Source organism: Asterias amurensis, chromosome 18 (assembly GCF_032118995.1).
Source record: "Asterias amurensis chromosome 18, ASM3211899v1".
NCBI classification, from domain to species: Eukaryota; Metazoa; Echinodermata; class Asteroidea; order Forcipulatida; family Asteriidae; genus Asterias; species Asterias amurensis.
In genome coordinates, this window is record NC_092665.1 from 16,025,038 (window position 1) to 16,048,396 (window position 23,359).

The 23,359-nt window shown below is 40.4% G+C and overlaps 1 protein-coding gene across 1 annotated transcript; it reads left to right on the forward strand.

Annotated features, from left to right (window-relative positions):
* The first annotated feature begins 22 nt into the window (after positions 1-22).
* On the forward strand, positions 23-21,886 carry LOC139950921 (cationic amino acid transporter 2-like). Its single transcript, XM_071949760.1, has 4 exons — positions 23-550; positions 16,802-17,247; positions 17,703-18,822; positions 19,328-21,886. The coding sequence occupies exons 1-4, from the start codon at positions 307-309 to the stop codon at positions 19,480-19,482; spliced, it is 1,965 nt and encodes a 654-aa protein (XP_071805861.1). The 5' UTR covers positions 23-306; the 3' UTR covers positions 19,483-21,886.
* The last annotated feature ends 1,473 nt before the right edge of the window (positions 21,887-23,359 follow it).

Sequence of the window (23,359 nt, forward strand, 5' to 3'; positions counted from 1 at the left end):
ACACATGCACACAGAGGTTTGCAATACGTGACACAGTACAACAGAAGTGCGCTTAGGCCCACTTGCCTTTGCGTTCAAGCGCGTCCACGGTACAAGTGCACTATTAACACATCCACTGGTGCCTGCGTTTGAAGTCCAACCATCTATAACCAATAGGGCAGTAGGTCTACTCGCGTTTATCAGACACCACGACGACCGAGGTTTCACCACAACGACCGAGTATATCTACACCACACCGACCGAGGATTCACCACCCTCACCTCGAAACATTCAGCCGGGGAATCGGACCCGTTTCACGGTCCAGCGATGGTACTCTCAGCGCTGAGGTCAACCTTTCGGAGTTTAGCCCGAACCAAGACCTTAAACCACGGGGAGTTGGTGACCACCGAGCTGTCGAGATGTCTGGGGATTGCGGACTTGACTGCCATCGGGGTGGGAGGCACCCTCGGGGCCGGTATCTACGTCCTGGCTGGGCAGGTTGCGAGGGAGGAGGCGGGTCCGGCTATCGTTCTATCTTTCCTCATCGCGGCCATCGTCTCTATGTTGTCAGGTAAATAATTAAAGTCTTACATTATGTGCTCAGGTCTTTTCACCACCGTTTTCCTGTAATGTCATTGCATAAGCCAACCATCCCGGCCATACTGTTTGGCCCCAATTGTGCGGGGGGGGGGGGGGGCAGGTGACGGGACGGGGAAGAGAATGTTCCTTGTCGGGAGAAAAGGACAGGGAATGTCTATTGTACGTTGGGAATGAGTGGCCTAAGCGTTTTATTAGCCGGTATTGAAGATTACACAAATATTGTTCAACTCCAGGCAGTAGGGGAGATTTGGGTAAATGTTGATGCGATCCCGACACCATTTCACCCATTTAGACCTAGAGTATCTTAATATTCAACAAGAGTGATATTGAGTGAAAAAGTGGCGGACTCTGCATCTTTTTCCATTTTAGGATAAGGTGGGGGGGGGGGGTAGCATGTTGTGTATTTTCTTTCTGTTTAGGGTGGGTGGGGCTTGGGTGGGTGGCAAGAGTTGGGTTCGCGGGGGGGGAGGCGTACTGATGTGTAGTGGGATGGGTGTCCTGGGGTTGTTTGTTTGGTTTTGGCTCGTCGGAGACCCATGGCGAGTTTAGGTTATTGTTGAGGCAGCAGTTGATATAGTGGGATGGGTGTCCTGGGGTTGTTTGTTTGGTTTTGGCTCGTCGGAGACCCATGGCGAGTTTAGGTTATTGTTGAGGCAGCAGTTGATAGTATTTAATAGAAGATTTATGCACCATAAAGTCTCGTTTGTATTTACTGCTCTTTCGTCTGGTGTCCTCTGCCTCACCGCCCCAATGTGGTGTGTCCAGTGATGGGTACTTTGCTTTGAACAGCTTCGTCACTGACTATAATAGTTGACAGTGTGTTTTGTCCGTCAGACCTTCAATCTTCAAAGCTGTCTTTCATGTGTTGCTTTCTACTTTCTGTCGTCATGCTAGTCAAAAAGATAGTCCATATTGTGTGTTGGCTTAATTTGATTGTGTACGTTGAGATGAGCATACAAATGCGCCGTCGATTTCACAAAGAGTTAGGACTCGTCTTATCTCGAGTTAGGACGAGTAACTCTTCCTAACTTGGGATTAATCTTAAGGTCTGCATGCTACAGTGCAGGGTTGGGACTCGTCCTAAGTCCTAAGATTAGTCTAAAGTTAGGAATAGTTTTGTGAAACCGACGGGAGCCTTTACTGCTGTGTCATATTAACAGACCCATGGCCTGATAAACGTTGACCAGAGTGGTCCTTCTCTATATACCATAGCTAATCATCCGAAGCCTATATTTGTCAAAGGTGTTGTATAAAACTTTTTTTTGTGGAAACGTTTCACTGCACATAAAACCTATGACATAACATGGATTACAAAAGAGCTACAGCGCATAAACTTCAATGCAGGCATGATTTGTACGGTGCTCAATGAAAGAACACAACTATGGAGATTGCAGTCGGGTTTTATATGATGATTGAAGTTTTGATGTGATGATTGAAGGGGTCACATTTCAAACTTGTACAGCTCTTGACTTCGTTTACATATTATGATCAGTATGAGCAGTGTGGTATCTTGCCTGCCAGGAAATGTCATGGATTGTACAAGTTAGTTCACTCTTTGTGTAAACGAATGGCATGGACTATCCGTATCCATGTGTCTTGATAACTATTATTTAAATTTTTGTTTTCTTAACGAAGGGGATTAATTTTGAGTACTTTGCTTGAGGTACTCCTTTTAAATTAGAAATGTGTATTACATAAAGATAACACTGACACAATGTGAATGATTTTTATCTAGCAAAGTGAGGAATGTCTTGTTTAAGGACATTACTTGTATTTTGACACCAGCTTGAAACATTATTGTAAAACATTGTCAACACTGATAGTGTGTGTATATTATGTACTTTGAGATGAGATTGCATCAAGTTCAGTTTGACTATAAGCGAGTCAAGCTGACCTAGAAATGGATCAAGCCTTTAGGAACAGAAGTAAGACCCTGTGAAGAATCGTGAATCATAAGTGGGGAACAAACTTAATGTCTTGAAGCTCCGTGGGCATTCGAGTAGTCTACTCGAAGTGGGAGCCAATTATGATGATGCTTCACTATGCAGCCTACCAGGGATAAACACTTATCTTCATTTGTGTGCTTAAAGACACTTGGCACAGTTGGTAATTAACTACTCAAAATAGTTCCTAGCATAAAAACTTACTTGATAACGAGCAATGGAGACCCCTTGATAGTATGACACATTGTGAGAAACATAGTTTTTGAGAGAGAAGTAATTTCTCACTCAATTCAGCTGAAGCCTTATTTACATCTGAAAGCACACAAATTTGCAACAAGGGTGTTTTTTCTTGCATTATTCTTTTGCATATTCGATGACATCTTGAGCCCCAAATTTTCACAGGTTGGTTATGTTATTCATTGTTGGGATACACCAAGTGAGATTACTGGTCTTTGGCAATTACCAAAGGTGTCCAGTGACTTTAATGTCTTGAGGTTCCGGGTTCCGTTTTGACTTGAGACAGCGCGGCGTCTTAGAAGATGAAGATGACGCAGCTTCATCCTCTTCAAGTCTTGATTTATCCGGAGGCTTTAAAATGATGAAATCATAATATTCACAGGAAAAGATAAATGAATCGTGATATGTTTGTTTGCCCTCTGGTGAAGTTGTTTTTTACTTGCAGTCAAACGAAGCCTCGGCGACTCTCTTAAAAAAATAGACATGTAGTGTTTGTATTTGGAAATATAGTGCTTGTATTTACAAACACTAGGTGTTCGGTGAAGACAAGTCTGTACAGAGCTGTGTTTGAGAGATAAAAAACGCATAAACACATGCCATTTTTCGAATGTTTGTTCCCATCCGGAGAGTTGGAATCAAACGAAGCCGACACGAAGCATTAACTCATTAAAAAAAAATCAGATAAACAATTAAATGAATCAAAACACTGTTTGTTGAAAAAGTCTGCTCTTCCTGAAGTATGTTCAAAGCAGACATTTTGAAAGCGCGTTGAGAAAACCCCAAAACACACAAACACACAATTAACTCAATCGAAACCCAGAGGATTGTTTGTCGAGAAAGTCTCCTCTTCCTGAAGATGTTCAGAGAGCAGACATGTTTGAAAGGTTAATCATTCCACTCACACGTTGAGAAAACCCAAAACACACACCGCAGACAGGAAAAAACACACACAATCATGGCGTATAATCTCTCCCCGCACTGCATGTTGCACAGGCAAGACTTGTGTATGATTTTCTGTGCTGTGAAATAGAAGAATAGAAGAGGGGAGAAAAAAAAAACTACGGGACGAATTTCCCCACCGGGCAGATCTGCGATATCTACCCGGGCCGCAAGAGCTAATCAACGGTTAATACATTGGCTGTCTTTTCGGGTTGGTTGCTAATAAGGCGTAGATGTGTAACACGACACCATCGGGCTTTAGATCTCGTCTTTGGGGGAAATTCTCTCGTGAATTGAGCCAGCCATGTAATTCCCTGGCTCAATCGAAGGGAAGGGGTAAGGGACATGCAGATGCTTTAGTTGAGCGACCGGGGAAAACTGGCAAGGCTAGAAAATTGTATGCAGTGTTTGTTTAATCTTTTTATCGGGTATTTAGTTTCTATTTAATGTCTACATCATTGTTGCAAAATATAATATTAAATTATAATCAGATATCCACGAATTGAATATACCCTTCGTCTGCTATTCAATCAAATCGACCTTCGTTTGGATTTCTCTCGATTGAATTATATTTTTTGCGATCAAAATAATAATGGTTATACTCAAGGCCTCTTGGTTTACTGTCTGGTTCTTTATAATTTAGTAATAGTATTAAACAAGAAGGTTCTTTCATATTGGGGTTACATCAGGGCATTATCATATAGTTTTGCAACAAAATGCTAAAGAAATCTATCCCAGCATGACCTGGATTTTTTTTTTCTTTTTTTTTTTTTTCAATTTGATGCACTAGATGGTACAGCATTGTTACATATTTCTAACAATAAGTATTATAACGAGGCTTGTACAATCGGGGCCCGGCTGTGACGGCAACAGAACACATGCAATTAATGTGCAAGTCTATACGTTCAAATACTCTCGACTGTTCACATTGTCTTAAAACGGGAGCGTGATGTCGTACGCAGTTAGTTCAACAAAAGGTCAAAGGTCAGTCTTTGATACAAGGCAATGTTAAAGGGAACCTCGAGGAGATTACACCTTTAAGGCAAGCTTCGATGTCGGCCTTTTAAACATTAGTAACGTCTCTGTGCTTTTTATTCCCGGCCTTTGCGTTCTGTAGACGTCCGTTCAAGCCGGTAAACCTTCCAAGGTCGTTTCAATTTTGATTCACATGAGACATTTACGTGGGGACAATTCAATCAACAGACCCAGCTTTTATGATGAACTTGGGGGGGGGGGGAGATTTTTTGTACAACGGCCGCCGGACTGAACGCTGCTTCACAAACGGGGAAGAAAGGGAATGCATTTTTGAATGACACTTTAGATTAATTTTGTGCAGTCAGACAATCGTGAAATTGTGAACGGGGAGGAGGCAACTGCCCCTCCAAATTCTGGCAAAACAGTTCGGAAACCTCGAGCACAGCAAGATGAAGAACAAAAGCGAAAAGTGAAAGCAAAGAGACCATTTTACCCAATAGAAAATCGACCCCCCCCTTTAACCAAAGTTTGACACGCCTAGTCCTTTTTCAAAACTTCAGGCTGTCAAATTTGCAGATAAGAGAAAGTTCTTTTGGCCCGAGGTAAGACAAATCTCCACTCTCTTCTCACGATTTAGTGATTGCGAGGATGGCATTTACAAAATACAGACGTGCTTCGTCAGTGGACGTCGATGGAAATGAAAGTATATTGTGCTTAGAGTGATGTAGATGTTTTCACGGCTCGTTTGGTTTGGAAAAGTCTTCAGGAAATAATGAGGCGTGTCCCGCATCAGTACCCCCCCCCGAAACGTAAGGCAATCGTCCCTCTCGACATTTCTTCTGTAGCTGACACACTTTCTTCCGAGTGTTTCTGTCCCTCTCCTTATTCTTATTCTCCGTCGTCGTCTTCTTCTACTACTTTGTTAGACTTCTTACTGTGTTTACTTAGTGCCTCATTTTTTTAGTCCGACGCTACGAACACTAAAAGAAATTCTTCCCTGGATGACGTCACAATGGGTGTATCTGTTAAAGCAATAATATAATACTTTACATTTTGACTGGTTTAGAGAAAGCAATTTCTGCGTGGTTACACCCTTTTGCATTTCAACGATTCACCATATAATAAGTACAGATCCCTAAATTGTACGACCAAGTCAAGAGATCCACTTTCCCCAAACTCAAATCGTGTCATCCTTTTCGTACTGACCCTTTTCTCTTATCTTTTGTGTTGTGAATGTTTGTACAAACTACAATTTGGTGTGAATAGTCATCATAATTGTTTTGATTTTGTTTAAGATGGCATCACCCTCAGTTTCACGGAACTTTAGTAATGTTGGAACTGTACGCAAAATCCAGGAAAAAGGGAGGTATTGATGGCGCTATACGCGAAACGTCATCCCTGATCTGCCCCGAGGGCTTTCTTCTTCTTCTTTTTCCTCTTCCCTTTATTTGGAACCTCTCTTTATGCCTCCACACAAAAGGCATAGGCCTCTATTACACTTACCACACCATCCCTCTAGTGTGCTGTCATAAAGGTCATTGCCAGGGCCTGTAAAAACATCACCTCTACCAAATTCGCATATAAAAAAGAAATCCCTAATCTCGTATCTTGATTGAGCTGAAAGGAGACTTCGCGAGACTCAAGTTGTTTTCACAGCGTACTCAGAGATGTTGATAAGATGCGTTGTCATGGACTCGCGTGTGTAACGCGCTTCCAAATAAACAAAGTCGTATTCAAAATGACGTGGTTTTTCTTAAAGGTGTTGGTCTTGTTTTAAAAGCTGAAGAAATTTGTAGTGCACGTCAAAGAACACAAAACACTTATCGTGACGAGTAGGGTTTAGGCTGGAGTTTCTGGTTCATAAATCCGTAGGTTTCATGTACCGGTAGCGCACGTACCTTTATCTTGAAAGAGTATGGGGTTAACCCTGGTGTTTCTAGTTCACATAAGCCGTATCCCTCATGTACTGGGATTGGTAATTGACGTGAATGAACCCAGACCACTTGTCGTGGAACACCCCAGTGCTTTAGGTTCACCAAGCATCCTTGCTTACAGGTTTGCTCAAGCATCCTTGGTTTCATTACTAGACATATAATAATATCAAAGTGTTGTCGAACGCTCAAGCAGATGATACGGTGCGAAAGAGTCAAGTGCAATTAAGATCGCATTATTAACATCCGGGAATATCCCTACAGATGACGTTGCTGCTAGCCGAGGTGTGATTAAAAATGGATGTATCCAGCGATATACGGTGTGTTTGCACCTGGGAGACGGTTTGGTCAACAACCAATACAACCAATATCGAACCTGTAATCCTAGCTCAGCAAGCGTCTCTTGGAATTAATTATTTTTATACATTTTTTTTTTATCTACGCTTAAGTGATTATTTATATTTTTTGTGTGAAAGTAAATCGATACCCCAATTAGGCATAAAAGATGGATATAAAGCATTTTCTTTCCCACATTAAAAGCAAAAACGTTATCCTCAGCAAATGTGTAAAAACTAACAATAGTTAATTAGATAAGTCTCATTTTTACTGGCTCTTGTTCTAATTTGAACTTTGTTACAGTTTTCTATTAAAAAAATTATTAATACAATTTGATGGCCATAGATACTGGTCCAGGGACCGTATAATTTTCTGGGAAAAAAGTAATTTAGTAAATTCCTTTCTCTCTCCATTAAAATTTAGTGCAGTCATAAAAAAAATCGTTATCATTGTTCGGATGCACAGGGAGTCTTGTATGACTGATTTGAGCATGCATTAAGTGATTCGCGATGCTCAGTTTTCCCAAAAACTATAATTCTCATCTCGAATTGCTCTGTTGAGGTTTCCTTGCCCGATTGTCTTGGGAGCCCCTGCATTGGTCTTAAGAAGACGAGGATGAAGTCTTTCGTATTTCCATGGGACCTCGCTTCCTTCGAAGGGAAAAGGTCTTTCATAAAGCACGATCAGGAACAAAGTAAAAAGGTATCTTTTCAGGAACCTCATTTTATCTTTTTGTTTTCTCTTTTAGTGTATCTTCCGTCTTATGATTTCTCGTTAATTGCCCTTTAGGATTTTCTGTTGATTTTGTTTGATACTTGTTCTGTGACTTGTTGTCTTAGTTTGTTTTTTGTTGCATATAGAGAGAGAAGAAAATAAAAATCTTTTTCAGGAACAAAGTAAAAATGTATCCCTTTTTCAGGCTGAAAGCGAATGTGGGAAAATTATATAGCAGTGCATTTGTCATTTAGTCATGGGAGATATTTGTGTTTAGCACACAATCGTATACGGTTTATTTAGAATTTAAGAATTCCATCAAGTTTACTCTTTTGTTATGTAACAAGAGACGTTGCCCCAAATTGACCTTATCACCAACTTTTTTTAAATGTCAAAGTGGGACGAGACGAGAACAAAACCTTTCCTTGTCGTCATTCAGATGGTGTAACTTTCCGCGCTGTTTGGCTGCCATCTTGGAGGAAAGGTCACGGAGGAGCAAATCTTCCCTATAAATTCTTCTACAAAGGATGATATATTAATTAATATCGGGAAATGAATTTAAGATTTAATATTATCAGAGATTATAAAATAATATTTTAATTCTGAAATTCTGTCTCAGCGGAGAGCTTTAACATGCATTTTTTTTTACCGTGAGTACCCACCCTCTGAAGAAAATACGGGGTTGTTTAGTACTGAAATTACAATCCCTATAACAAGGAGGCTTTTAGGTAGAAATTACACAATTTATGTCTCGGTCAATGCAAAAGTATATTCATATCTATAAATATAATACGATTTCAATAGTTATATTAATCTGAAACCTGCTGCAGAAATGTTTTCTCTGTAGACGAAGATGCGAGTCTAAGGCCAAGATCTTCACGAACGTCTATCCACACATCTCTCTCTCTCTCTTTTTGTAGACGAGGCCACAGGCAGTCAGCGCGAATCGTCGTACCGGAAAACAGAACAATCCTAGCCCCCGTAAATTCAAAATCCGGCAATTTTAGGCATTGGCACGTCGTGTCAAAAGAGATTACTGATTGTCGTGCCAATTTCCTACTTCTCTGATGTACGGGGGCAATTCCTCAGCATTTCTAAAGGATTTATGCTTGGCTGCTAGCAGGACACGATTCGGCATTGGAATAAGGTAGTTAGGCGTGTCAGGAATTGGCGTGCAGATCAACACTGTAGTGGAACGATGTACTGGAGGAAATGAAAACAAAACTGAAGTTTGTAATCGTAAAGTTTGATGTGGGCGCGAACACAAATTATGCAGTGAATTGTGTCACACTGTAGTGCTTGCTTTCAAAACGTCTATTTTATATCTACAAACCAAATATTTCAAGAGGGAATTTATCATTGGATTTATCGAACCATATGTTTGGGGAATAAAGGTACCATATGTTTCGAAGATAACAAGACATTGGAATTAGTTTGTTTACTTACAGCCGAGAAAGGTTAGAATTTAGTTCGAATGTTTTTTTTTTTTCAATAGACAGTCACGCAAATATTTGTTTAAGTTTATTAAAATTTTAACTTATTGTGTTGGTTCCTTGTTTTTAGGGAGTAGCAATGAAACGTAGAGTGTTTTTTTCACCAACATAAATCGAAAGACTAACAATGTGGTACACTTAACTTGCCACAAACAAAAACACTTATTCATATACTCATCCAGAAATAGTAATTATAATGATTCACATATTTATGCGCTGAAGTATTCCAGCAAAACAATTCTGATTGATGAAACAAAACGATTATGATAAATTGATCTCAAGTGTACGTCCATCCTGGCTTTTGTCACACACCGATAACTGCCACAATTTAGCGGTCGTGACGTCATGACGCCATGGCACACACCTTCTCTCTCTTCTTCTTATCTTCCGTATGGTGGGGAGAGTAAAAACTAGACTTGTTAAACAGTCCGTTGTCCATTCTACGGAGAAAGCCCTTCTTTGTGTTGTAGTGCATCCCAAAATCTACCCACTGATTTTTTAGCAATGGGATGTGTTTAAACAGGCTGTTTGTCGTTACAGTTAATTGCATCAATTAATATTCATCTTCCCTCGGTTTATAAGACCTTTTGGTTTTGCCTTTCGAAATAAATTGCATCCATTAATTTGTTTCAAAGTCCACACACCTGACTTGTGCAAGTCGACGGTACGAGAAATCCTTGCCATATGGTCTTGTATCGTATTCGTACGGTGTCGTGATTTACTGGGATTGCTATATGCTATACGGTGAAGTCGATGAAACGAACAAGTCCGCCATATGGATGTCATGAGCGACCACCAGTCGCTTTACTAAAAGAAGACTGATGCAAGTCTATGACGGAGGTTGATGTTGTTTACGTTGTATGTATCTTCACGTTGTAACGCTATATAATTTGAGTAAATTTCATCATAAATAATGCATTTTAAAATTATGGCGACTGCATGGTTTCAAACTGTATTTAATTCACATGTAGCATTTAGACCACAGACTAATATTGATAAAAAGGAGGAATAATTCCTCCATGATCAATAAGAGCAATGCCCCACCCCATATATGCACATGCACCGTCTTGAAAAAGAACCGAACGTATCTTGGGAAACCGGGAAAAAAAACCTTTCAAGCTGCCAAGATGGACGCCACTAACAACACCATAGAGTTTGTTAAATTTAGCGCAACATGATGGTGGCCGGTTTTACCCTTAACCTCTGAACGCCGCATCAACCACATGAGGAAACGCATCATGTCATGTTCCTTTGTCTCATCAACTTTTCCCGATAGGCACATACCCTTGGGCACAACATAACACACACCGGACTTGTGCAAGTCTACCTCAGTCCATATGGTCATTTTCTGATGATCGCCCAAACTATTCTAACTGGTGCTAGTCAATTAATGGCATGCTTCAAATCACATCAAGGAGCATAATTTATTCGCTGGTATACCTCACTGAACTTCCTGCTAATTAGCAAGGCAGAATTGCAGATGAGGGGAAAATAAGCTCATAGCGATCGGCCTCAACAACTCAGTGCCAATAACACATTAAAGGGACGGTGTATGACATGGTTTTACGATGCGTAAAATGACTTCTCAGGTCGATGTATGTATTAAATTCAAATCAGCAGAACATGCTTCCAAGAATCAATCACGTATAACTCAACCATGGTGGCATTTTGAGCCAGTATGGTCGATTTTTGTGGAATGTTGACGTTTCATTCAGGAAAAATATACTTCCAAGATCGTACAAGAGAAAATAGTATACCACCAAAAAAAGAAAAGAAAAAATACCAATGAATGAAGGCAAGGTTAACATCGTAGAAAGAGGAGTAGGGATGCTGTTTAAGTAAGTCCAAACTTGTAGAAATCAGCCTTAGGACATTACACAGACAACCAACGACTAGACAAACATTGGACTATAGACGAACAAACATCGAAACTTGTAGAAATCAGCCCTATATAGGACAAGCAAGGCAGCTAAAGAGACGAATGAACAGAAAGACATTGGACTAGATAGACAAGTGTATGTTTAACATGAGGACAACTGTCATGTCATAGAGACGTCTACACAGTCCAAACCCTTCTGATGCCCCCTCCCCAATCAGGTATGACCACGCCCACATTACTCTGCGTTAACCTCGTCCCTGTGAAGGAAGCAGATGTCAAATTTGCATGCCCATTACGAACACCATTATTGTATTATAATTCAGTTAGTGATCACACAAATAGGGTTAGCTGTTATTTTTGTCTCTGTTCAAACGTCATTTTATTTCAGTTGTTAAGTGAATATATCACCAAACAAAACGTTCAAGGACTTACCGGATGCTTGGATCACAATGGTAAAAATTACAATATTATAAAAAATAGAGAAGACAAAAACGTAGATGGAGGAAACCTTTACAAAACAATGTGTGTTACGTCTTTCTTGATTTTGTAGGGGGAAATATAAAGATGCCGACGGGTGATTTGTCTGTGGTTAATGTCTATAACTGTTATTAATGATAACACTCATATTAAAAACTGCAAATAGATTTAAGCATGAGCAGGTGTTTAATCACGGTGATGGTGAATTTATTCCTTGCCCCTGGCAGACAAAAAATGCCGTAAAGCATTAATATTCTAGTCCTTGAATCATTGCTGCATGATAACGTCGGTTACGCACTTGTACTCTTACGGGGTTGTTTTACATACCCTCAGGCTTTTCTCATGTTCTTTTTTTATGTTTTTTATTTTGCAATGTTCTACATTGTTTCTCCAATATTGGGTTAATTTGACAACATAAGAACACACAAGTGAATAATAATAATAACATACATTTGTATAGCGTTTTGCAAAAACTAAATGTATAATGTAGCAACATAAGAACAAAGAATTAACGGTCACCTAAAGGCAAACTTAACCTGGACTTAATTCCTCCCCATAAAAATACACCCGCAATAGACTGTGCAAGTCTCGCGCAGATTTGAACTTCTGGGACCATTGTGGTCCCAACCTTATGGAGTTTTACGTTGGGGAGATTTTGTTTCGTCCATTACTTTAGTTTAATATAGTTTATGACCATAAAAATGACATATGTTGTTAAAAATGTTATACTAATTAACAACATATATAAAAGTAAAAATAAAGTCAACATAATAACGAAGAAAAACCGATATTTAAACTTGACCTCAGGTCAGGTTACTTGTAAAAAATTAAGAATTTGTGCCCATCTCCGATCACGAAACTTACGCAGACGCTTGTTTTGGCCGCGCGGGGTGGAAAGCCTTTTCATTGGTCGCTTAGGCGTCGGCTTCCTCTTTAAAATGTGTCACGCGTTTATCTAACGCCCTTGCGACCATCGTGCGTCCGCGTATAAACCAGCTTTCAGTAGTTTAAGGCCGTGTCCGAAACGACGACTTCGGCTACAGCTACGTCTAGATCAGCGCGTCTTCCAGTGTTGAAGAATAGGCAGACGCGCGCGATCTAGCCGTAGCTGTAGCCGAAGTCGCCGTTTCGGACACGGCCTCACATTCGGGCGTAGATTTACAAAAGGGGTTTCAAAACATTTAAGATCAACTAAACATCCTTGTCCCAGAGTTTTACTTTTGTCTATATATAGACTTTAACCGATAACTGTGTATTAGTTTAAAAAGCTAAAACTAATTTAACAAGCTCTAATGGGTATTTTTGTTGTTCAGATTCGGCATTAAGAAAAAAATTAAGCAAAGATTTGATTCATAAAAAAATTAAGTTCTTCAGTTGTCGTGTTTTCTCGCTCCGGTGCGCGCGAGACTTGCACAGTCTATAACTCTAAAGCTTTTATGTAACTGTAAATATAGAAATAAAGTTAAATTCTGAAGTTAAATTCTTTAAATTACATCTTACAGACAGAGATTTAGGGAATTGTGAAGTGATGAAAATATGTTAAGTGTGAATAGGACACCCACAGTGCCATAGAGACAATGTGTTTCTTTGCAATTCTTGCCGCATTGTATTCCGTCAGTTTACGTGTACAATTAACAATTATGATTATGTATTTCCATACAATACACCCACTGTCTGTAGTAATGCGTCAACCCTTTACATACGTTCTCTTCCCATGTATAGTCTCTTCCATTCTTCAGTTCAGACAAGGTACCATAAAAATTCTCTTTAAATTACCAATACATGATTGGAGAGCTAACAGTACCCCAAATGAGATGGTTTACTAGTGATTATAAGGGGATATTATAATGTTAGAACGCCATGAGCGTCCACAGACACTAGGCCCTTTTTGAAACCACGGCTTCGGCTTTGGATTCGGCTCAGGCTAGCTTGGCCCCGCAGTGGTTTGGACAATTGAGTGTGATTTGCGTACGTGCGCAGGGCTTCAGACGGGGGGGGGGGGGGGGGGGCGGGACACGAAGCCGAATCAAAAGCCAAAGCCGTGGTTTCGAAAAGGTCCTTAATGGCGGATTTGAGCGGTATTATAAGAAACCACTTCCTCATCTATTGTTATTATCAATTATGACGATTGCACAATGGTGAGGGGGGGTGGAGATTCAAATACAATTATCCCAACTTTGGCCCGTCATACCGACCTATATCTTTTTTGAACCGACCTGACTTTAAAATTGTACTTATGGATGAGCTAAAGAGATTGCGGTAAATTATTCAGTACCTAGTTCCCAACCCTAGCTCTTCGTCTTTAAAATCCCGTCTTGAAATCCCCCTAGTGAAGACAAGACAACGGAACTTGAGGATGCGTTAATCATTGATGTAAGCAGAAGGATTGCTGGATGCCCCGTCCTGTTATTGAAGACGATCACACTGGGGGATGCACCTCCCTGGGGAGGAGTGGATATCATTTGTTTTGCTTGAATTATCCTTTTGAAGTTATGAATATTATTCTTATAATTATTCAAATTTAGGGAGAAGCTGATGATGGGATTTGAGGCATTGCATGGTGAGGTATCATGCAAGTTTGGTTTGTCGTAACACCATGTGAATATCTTCATGGGTAGACTGTGTTCTGTTGATATCTTTTCTTGCTTTTTTATTCTACTTTACCGTGGAGTAGATTTTGGGGGTAAATTTGGGAGACTTCTCTACTACAGTGGAGTAGCCATGTTAAATTTTTGTCAGATACTTGCTCCTTAAAAAGCTCCTTATTTGAAAATGAAGGCTACGTTTTATTAGAAATGTGGATGGAGGAAGGAGTACAACTTGAAAATCACATACACGTACGAAGGAGCATGGTCGGGAAACCTTAGCTAAAATATTCAAGCATTAAAATTTATTTACAATGCTTGGGGTGATCGCATGACTGTTGACTTAATCTAGTTAACCTAGTTCCGTTTGGACACCTAATATGCAAGGAATGAAAGGTGACATGCGTTCGAAACTCTTCGTGCCTCATTTTTTAATGTAATATTTACCACCCCTTCTCCCTCCATGTAAAATCGTCCCGCTTTGATTTGTAATGTCAAGAGGAATTCTGTATTTTTGAAAGTTTTATGTGGGTCAAGTTATTTTGTGACATTGCCATGGTGCCTTAAGTATTTATGTTTTTAAATTGAGAGGTTGTTTTCAAATTGAATAAAATATTTCTTCCGTCGAAAAAAAATATGGAACAAGTAACCACTAAAACGAACGAAATGAGTCTTGGGTAAATTTTGAAGAGGCAAGAAAGCAATTTGACCTATATTTGTTGCATTATTGCAGAGCCTGCTGTCCCATCAAGACTTGTTAAGATTCCGTGAGTTCTTTATGAGAGCACTGCTTGTGAATTCAGGGATGTTTCTGTCGATAAATTATGTTTGAATCTGTCGAGGTATAGACGTGAGAGGAAGGAGCATGCCGCTCATACAGAGAGCAAGCTATTGCTTTTTCACGGCGTGTTTCTCCACTCTCTGAGGCCTGTCGCCCGCCTCCATGTCCACGTTCCGGACTGCTTAATTTCATTACAACTCCCTTGACTTCTCCTCAAATCAAATCACTCTCCACTTTCAGACCCTTCGTCAATTTGGGTTACTTATTAATTTCTATAAAATGTGTTTGTGGGGAATCGTTAAGTTTTAACGGCGTCGACGGTCTAGCTGTGCACGTTCTGTTCGGAGAAGATATCACACCATACTTCATATAGCAATAAACGATGTATTCAAACTAAATTACAAGTGATTGAATTTTGTTTGAGCAGAATTTAGTTTAATGAGACAGGAACAGAAAAATTGTCATTAAAAAACGGTTACCAATCATATTGTTATCCATGGTTTTCTTCCATTTAAACATGGATGAAATCAGTTAACAATAGTGATTTGTGTGTTGTGACATCCGACTTTACTTAGAAAGTAAAATTGTTTTACATATACGGTCAATCTTAGCTCTGGAAATCGGCCCTTGGTTCACAAAACTCATTTGCGCTGATAATTTGAGGTTTCACTTTGCATTTTCCCATCCCCTCGTTTGCTGCTATTTAAGGGCTCGGTGGTTAACCTTTAACCAGACAATGTGCCGCTTCTCTCCACGAGACCAATTTACGAAGAGTAGTGATGAAGCTACTATATTTAGCGCTCTGTCAATGTATCTTGTCTCTAATACACACATCCCATCGACAATGAAGAAAACTAATGGCCTTTTGCGAATTGCCAGGAAACCTGTTTGCTCTGTGGAAATATTTGTGTGTGTTCCATCTCAAATAACGCAGAACGGTCCTTGGTCACTAAGCAAGACGACCCTTCTATTATCTACACGTGCCGGTTGTCACTCGCCCGATATCAGTTCAAAAAATACTGCGCGATCACCGCAATGGCTTCATATGATGTATCGTTCAATTTGTTCCGATGTACCAGGGCTGAGATTGAGTTGCATTGACGTGTTGTTGACGTAATGATGACGTCACGACGTGCTGATATGTCGAGGACTGTTGTCAAGCGGGGAGACGATGAGGGAAATTGTGTTTACATTATATCTTGTGGTGGTAGATAGTAGCTCAGCTTGCGAGGGACAGAAACGTCTTCCCAAAAGGAAGATCTACATTTCCATTCATATGCTAATTTTGATTTTATATTCATTGACGTCATCGATAGCGTGGCATAGGTTTTGTAAAACAGCCACAAAATATCTCCCTATAGGAGATTCGCTTCAAGCTGATTAGATTAAGATGTTTTTTAATGAGTAACCCAAAATTGATAGTTTGTGCCTTGGGAGGAGGCTACTATTGAAGGATTCAATAAAGATAACAAGCTTTTTTTAGAGAAAGGAAAAAAAGGAAAATGTAGTAAACAGGCTGGACAAAGACGTAAGAGACCAAGTTAACCAAAAAGTTTTAGAAGTAATTTTTGTTTTTGATTTACTTTTTATTGTTCAAATTTAAACATAAAGCAGACATATGTGCGTTGTGTTTCCATATTATGTTTTTGAAAATGTAAACAAGCAAAACGGTCTGTGGTTTTACTGAACGGGATGTTTGCTGCCACCTAGCGTCTCGAACTGGATATTAAGTTTTTGAAAATGTAAACAAGCAAAACGGTCTGTGGTTTTACTGAACGGGATGTTTGCTGCCACCTAGCGTCTCGAACTGGATATTAAGTTTTTGAAAATTTAACAAGCAAAACGGTCTGTGGTTTTACTGAACGGGATGTTTGCTGCCACCTAGCGTCTCGAACTGGATATTTAACGTTCTCTGTGTTTGCTCTTTTATAGGGTTGTGTTATGCTGAGTTCGGGGCCCGCGTCCCAAAAGCAGGCTCCGCCTACATCTACTCTTACGTCACCGTGGGTGAGTTTCTCGCCTTCGTGATTGGTTGGAGCATGATAATGGACAACATCATCGCCGCGGCAACCGTTGGCAAGGCGTGGTCTCAATACCTAGACTCCATCGTGAACCAGACTATCAGCACAGCTATCAAATCCCGGGTGCAGTTTGACTCGCCATGGTTCGGGGATTACCCGGACATCCTGGCCTTCGGGTTGCTGATCGTTCTCACGATTATCGTAGCGCTCGGGGCCAAGATGTCTACCGTGGTTATGATGGCTTTGACGGGGGTTAATATGCTGGTGATAGTCTTCGTCATCGTGGCTGGGTCGTTCTACGTTGACGGGGAGAACTGGACGACGAATGGCGGCTTCTTTCCATATGGAACATCCGGGGTACGTTTTCTATTGGTAGATCCGTTGGGAAGGGGCGGGGGGGGGTGTTCCGCATGCAAATGCGTTATGGATTTTCAAAAATCACGGTACAAATAAATCAGAGCCATCCGTTTTGACCTCCCTACAAGTAAGTGAGTGTCATAATCCCAAAAGAGAAGCGCCCTCTTGAGATCTTTACAATGGAAAATAGTACAGGAAAGTAGAACACTTTTTAAAAAGGCGTGTCCGAAATATGACGGGTACGTCTTTTGCTAAGGGCAGCCTTTGGTCAAGCCGCAGCCACGTATGGGAATTCGAATACGGCTTTGGGGCCTGATGGTTAGGGATAGCTACAACACCTCAGGGGCCATGGGCTATTTGTACTGGTTTATTCAAATAATTTTGTACTGGTGTTTTCACTCTAAAGAAGAATGGTGAATGACGAACTTTGTTTTGTTGTTGTTAATTTGCTGCAGGTATTTGCGGGTGCCGCCACCTGTTTCTACGCGTATGTTGGTTTCGATGCAATCGCAACGTCTGGAGAGGAGGCTAAGAACCCAAGCCGTGCTATACCTATCGCCATAGCCCTCACCCTATTCATCTGCATGGTATGCTACATGAGCGTCTCTGCAGTCTTGACCCTAATGATCCCGTATGACCAACTCTCTCCATACGCACCATTGGCTGAAGTCTTCCAATCAAGAGGGTTACCGGCCGGGCGGTATATCGTGGCGGTTGGGTCACTGCTCGGACTCTCATCCGCCATGTTGGGATCCATCTTCCCTCTGCCTAGGATCATCTACGCAATGGCTAAAGACGGGCTGCTCTTCAAGTTCTTAGCACGTGTCAACAGCAAAACAGATGTACCAGTCACGGCTGCTATCATGTCTGGTGTCCTGACTGCGATCATGGCGTTGATATTCAACCTGGAGCAGCTAGTCGAGATGATGTCCATAGGCACCTTGCTGTCTTACAGTCTGGTTGCGGCTAGCGTGTTGCTTCTTCGATACCACCCGGATGACGTTGGTCTGAGCAAAGACCAAGTGAAGGAACTAGCTCGAAAGTCGGGAAGTAAGGATGACAGTGAAGAAGCTATATCCCTGGTCGAAAAGTCTGCCGGGAAGTACATGAAATACACGGACGCGGCTTCACCTGGGGATGCCGTCGATGACACCGTGGGTAGTAAACCCGACGAGCCGTCCGGTAGGTCGGGCTACGGACTCCTTAAGAATGACGGCACCGATCAGAAAACCGACAGCAAGAAGACGCCACCAACGATAAAGACTTACATGGTGGTGTCAATATCATTCACCATTTTCGTAGTTTTGATCATTAGTCTAAGTTGTCTGCTAGCCTTTGGGATGGATGATATCTCACGTATTGAATGGTGGGCCATTGCTCTTCTGTGCCTCTTCGTTGCCGCTTTAGTGTGCCTCACCGTTATCATAGAAACACAACCTCAAAATCAGATGGAGCTTTACTTCAAGGCGCCCGCTGTTCCGTTTCTTCCGCTTCTAGCTCTGCTCTGTAATACTTACTTGATGATGAAGCTCTCGGCAGCGACGTGGGCTCGGCTCGTCATCTGGCTCGCAGTGGGTTAGTATTCAAATCTTATTGCAGTTGATACCCGTTTGAATGAGGGATTGGTTGATGTTAGTATGCATAGTCATGAGCTGATACTTTTTGATTGATTGATTGGCTGACGCCATCATGCATATTCATAGGCTGATACTTTTTGATTGATTGATTGGCTGACGCCAATGTGCTTATTCATGAGCTGAAACTTGTTGGTTATTTGACTATGCATATTTATGAGTTGATGCATATTCATGAGCTGATACCTGTATGTTTGGTTGTTGGTTGGCTGATGCAGTGTGTTTACTTGTGCTGGTGTATCAAATATTTCCAATTCTTACCAATGTGAGATCTTTCTGACAATAGGTGGAAGCAGACGCACTCGATAAAATCACCCTCCCACTTTTTAAAAGACTATCTATAGGAATATTCCTGGTTGTCTGTCTGCTGCCACCCCGTATCAAAACTGTCTCATTGCAGCCATTGATTTATCTATTTAACTTATTCGTCTTTTTTGAAACCACAGGGTTGGCCATTTACTTTGCATACGGTATACGACACAGTGTTGAAACCCTAAGAAAGCGAGCCGAAGAGCCCTCAACGACAATGTCGGAAGATGTGACCGGTGATGGCGCCCTTGACGATTCACAGGATGTTGCCGAGGATACCAAAGACCAATAAAGAATCCGGATTATCGGTGCAAATACAATTATGTAGACCTTTCTATCGGCTTTTTGAGATTAAAAAAAAAACACTAACAGTGTCATAGTCTTTTGTCTGCCAATCTCAAATGGCTTCAGAGCTCAAGTTGTTGTCAACCGAGATTGGACTGAAAACTATGGAAAGCCAATGCAAAACAACAACAAAATTAATGTTTCACACTGTTGAATTTGTTGGAAACAAAACACTCTTCATGGAAGGTATTATTAAATTGAAAGTTTGCAGACAATTTGGAATTTGGTCAGAACATCAGTTAACACAATCGACTGAATGTTTTGCCATCATTCGGCCGTATATTTGTGTCAACCAGCAGGGTTTGTTCAACAACAAATAGCGTTGACAATAGAGCATGTCTCCATTAGTTTATATGAAATATATTACGGATGAATTATTGTCTTAACAATGTGTTGTTCCACTATAACAACGGTGTATTTTATTGTACAGAGATTTAACATAAATAAAAGAAATGTAAACATGAAAGTACTTAGTTTTAATGCTTATCTCAAAACAGCCTTTTTAAAATTTTTGAGTCCAATCTGCTAGAAAACGGACCAAGCATTGCCCGATGTTCCGACTGTTCTAAGTTTTTTGTGAATTTCCGTCCAGTCATATTACACGTAGACTTGTTCGGTCTAAACGTTTATTTTTGGTGGTAACACTTTTTGTTTGGTACACTCTGCTTACGGGAGCCAGTATCAACTGTACTTATCATTTTTAGCGTTGTGTCTTAACAAAAAGTGTCAAGTTGGACTTAGTTTACGTGAAAATACTGCTTATTTTTTAAAATACTCTTTTAAATTGATGTTGATTAATTTGAATATTGAAATGAGAATGATTGGATTATTCAAAGCATGATAGCATTGTACAGTATGTATATAAAAATAGTGATACATTATGGTTGTTAATAGCGTATAGTGTACTTATTGATCAAGGGTCTGTTGTGGATGTTTAGAGCGAAGTAACTTATTTCTGCGTAATGGATGTTTTAACAGACGTGGCTAATTATTTTTGTGTGGATAAACTGTCTAGGTTTTAGCCGCTGAACTACCAGCCAAAACAACGTGTCACGTGTGTTGTTTCCGCAAATGACAGGTGTTAAAATGTCCGGCTCAAGTATAATCGTATGATGGTATTACATCAATGGTACCATAGTTAAACCATAACTTAGTATGTATGTTTAATGAAAGTAGTAACTTAGAAATAGATCAGCTGAAAGAAAACGGTCAAATTAACATTGTGTCACCACCTTCTTTCCCTAGATAAGTAAGACTGAAATTTCAGAGACTTTTATGCATAGTTATTTGCTTTAAAAAGAAAACCAGGGTATCGCCTCATGAACTTTTAAAATGAGGACGGTGAAGAGTATTCTCACAGGAATGTTAATGGGGGTCAACGCTCCTGTAGGCCCCACTAGAATACTCACCATCGAGACGGTCAGATTTCAGTTTACCTTTCCTCTCTTCATGATTTACCGAGGTGTTTGTTGTCAATCAGAAGTTTCTCTAGAGGAGGAGAGGATAAGAGTCTCAAGAGCAACTTCAAGAGATCGATGGCGCTTCTTTCAATTAATGTATTCTTGTCTTGGGAAAAGTGTTATGGTGATTTTCTGGCGATGTGGCCGTTGGGTAGACCCTTGGCCATGCAACGGGATCAAATTATCGTCTCTGAATTAACTCCCGGGAGCTTCGGAATTTAGTTTTAACTTAATACACAACTAATGTTGTTATAAAAACACTTGGATTCATGTTATAAATCATTTATTTTTTTTAGGTAAATTATCAGATTGAATTTATACCAGACTTGTTTTTATCAGATGTTTACGTCATTAATGATAATATTGTCATTGATTCAAGAATGATGTGCTCGTTCCAGTTGGTTGTTGCGCAAAGGGGATTCTTATAGCCGTCAAAATCACACCCTGGCCACCATTAGGTGCAAATCTGGATCAGGGTTCTGTCTTAAAGGTCGAAGAATCTTGTTACATTGGATCGGATCTTGGGGAGATTATGGCGCGAAGGCAGCAGAAGCAATTGAATCCTTACATATGACGTCACAAGCCCAAAACAGCGCCCCGACTGGTGGAGCTCACTTTCGTACACGCGTGTATGTTTTGCATGGACCTCGGCGGTTGATTGTAATTTTATGGCTACATCAAAGTAAACAAGTGATGTTTGCATTGTGCCTCACCATCTTATTGGAAATTGTGTCCAGAGTTGCATGTACTTGCTTCAATGGGGGTTACTTAATTAACTCACAGAACCGAAATTTATAAACTAGTCTTCATCAGGGACTATCATTTTGCAGCTGAGGTGAATAGCGCCCGCTACCGGCAAGTAGATTGGAAACCGTGTCATAAAGTCAGTGTATCGTTGCTTGTTCTGAGTCTCGCACGCTGTAAATAAAGTATAACATCTAGATAAAACTTGAGTTTGTCGTGTTGCTTATTACCGTTGTGTTAACCCTAAGGGGGAAATCTATAGATGAACAACCACACATGATTATTCATGATTGTTTAGATAAAACCTCTATTGCCATTGGTTGAATTACATAATGGACAGGTTGTCGTGGTTTCTTCCATTGCTTCAACCTCTAGGACCCTGGTACGAATCACGAAGGGTCACCATACATAGATTGGGTGTCCAGTCCCTACCTGACTGACTGCGTGGGTTTTCCCTGGAATAGTTCTCTACAGGGATTTCCTCCCACACCTAAAGCTGAAAATTCCTTCAAGGGCACTTTCCGTACAAAATATAAACCTTAGAACAGAGAGATAGGTGTCAAAAAATACATGTGGAAAGATTACAGTATACTATTTACACTCTTTATAAAAACACTGCTAAAATTTATTTAAAAGAAATTCTAGAACTCAAAGGCTAAGACTCAAGGATAATGGATAGCAATGATATTAATAACATTATTACCTTGAAGAATGCAAAACGCGTCGTTAAGTTAAGAATACTCCCCTTAGAGTATGTAGGGCTAATACACCTTTAAGATTAAAGTGCACACATCCCCCAGGCATCTTTAATCTCATATTCAGCAACCTGCCCTACGATGATATTTTGAATAATTAAAGAAGAACACATCCACTTTAATAATACATTACTAGATGAATTGTTAAGTACACCACAACCTCGTGCCTAAGTATCACATCGTTCCCGTGAATAAATGTAAATAACCCTGTCTCACATATTGCTTAAAACGGCGCCGAGATTTTAAAACAAAGTACATAAACTAACAAAATAATAATTACTGTTTTTTTATAACGCGCCTTTTGGCAAAAATAGTTAATATGATTCTTACCAGAAAAAGGTCATCATAAGAAAGTGCCATTAGACTTGTACCGTTTGTGACTGGTATCCTGCTCATTTTTGCTTAGCAGAATGTTCCTGCTTAAGCAGGTCTTTGAAGCTGTATCCATATGGGAGATATCCAAATGTGACCTTGTAACCCGATTACTCTTTAAGACGATCATTTCGAACTAAAACATTTATGGTCTTGAAAGTGGGACACCAGAACGGTGCATGAAGTAATGAAAACAACGCCGATGCATGGCACTATTAACCTACGGAAATTTAGGCAGTCTATTACACACCTTAAAGGTGTCTCTAAAATAATGTGGCACCGTATTGGTCTATGGGGTGATCGTAGCCCTGAATAACTTAACCCTGACCTTCAACGCTGATGGTTTAACCATCTTGACTTGTACAAGTCTAGCTCAACTTCGCCATGAGCCCAATTAGAGACGACAAGCGATCGACTTGGCGCGCTTTCAAGCGTAAGGCAAACGAGAGGCCCGTTCCGACAGCTGCTGCTATCTGCATATAAACGGGTTCAA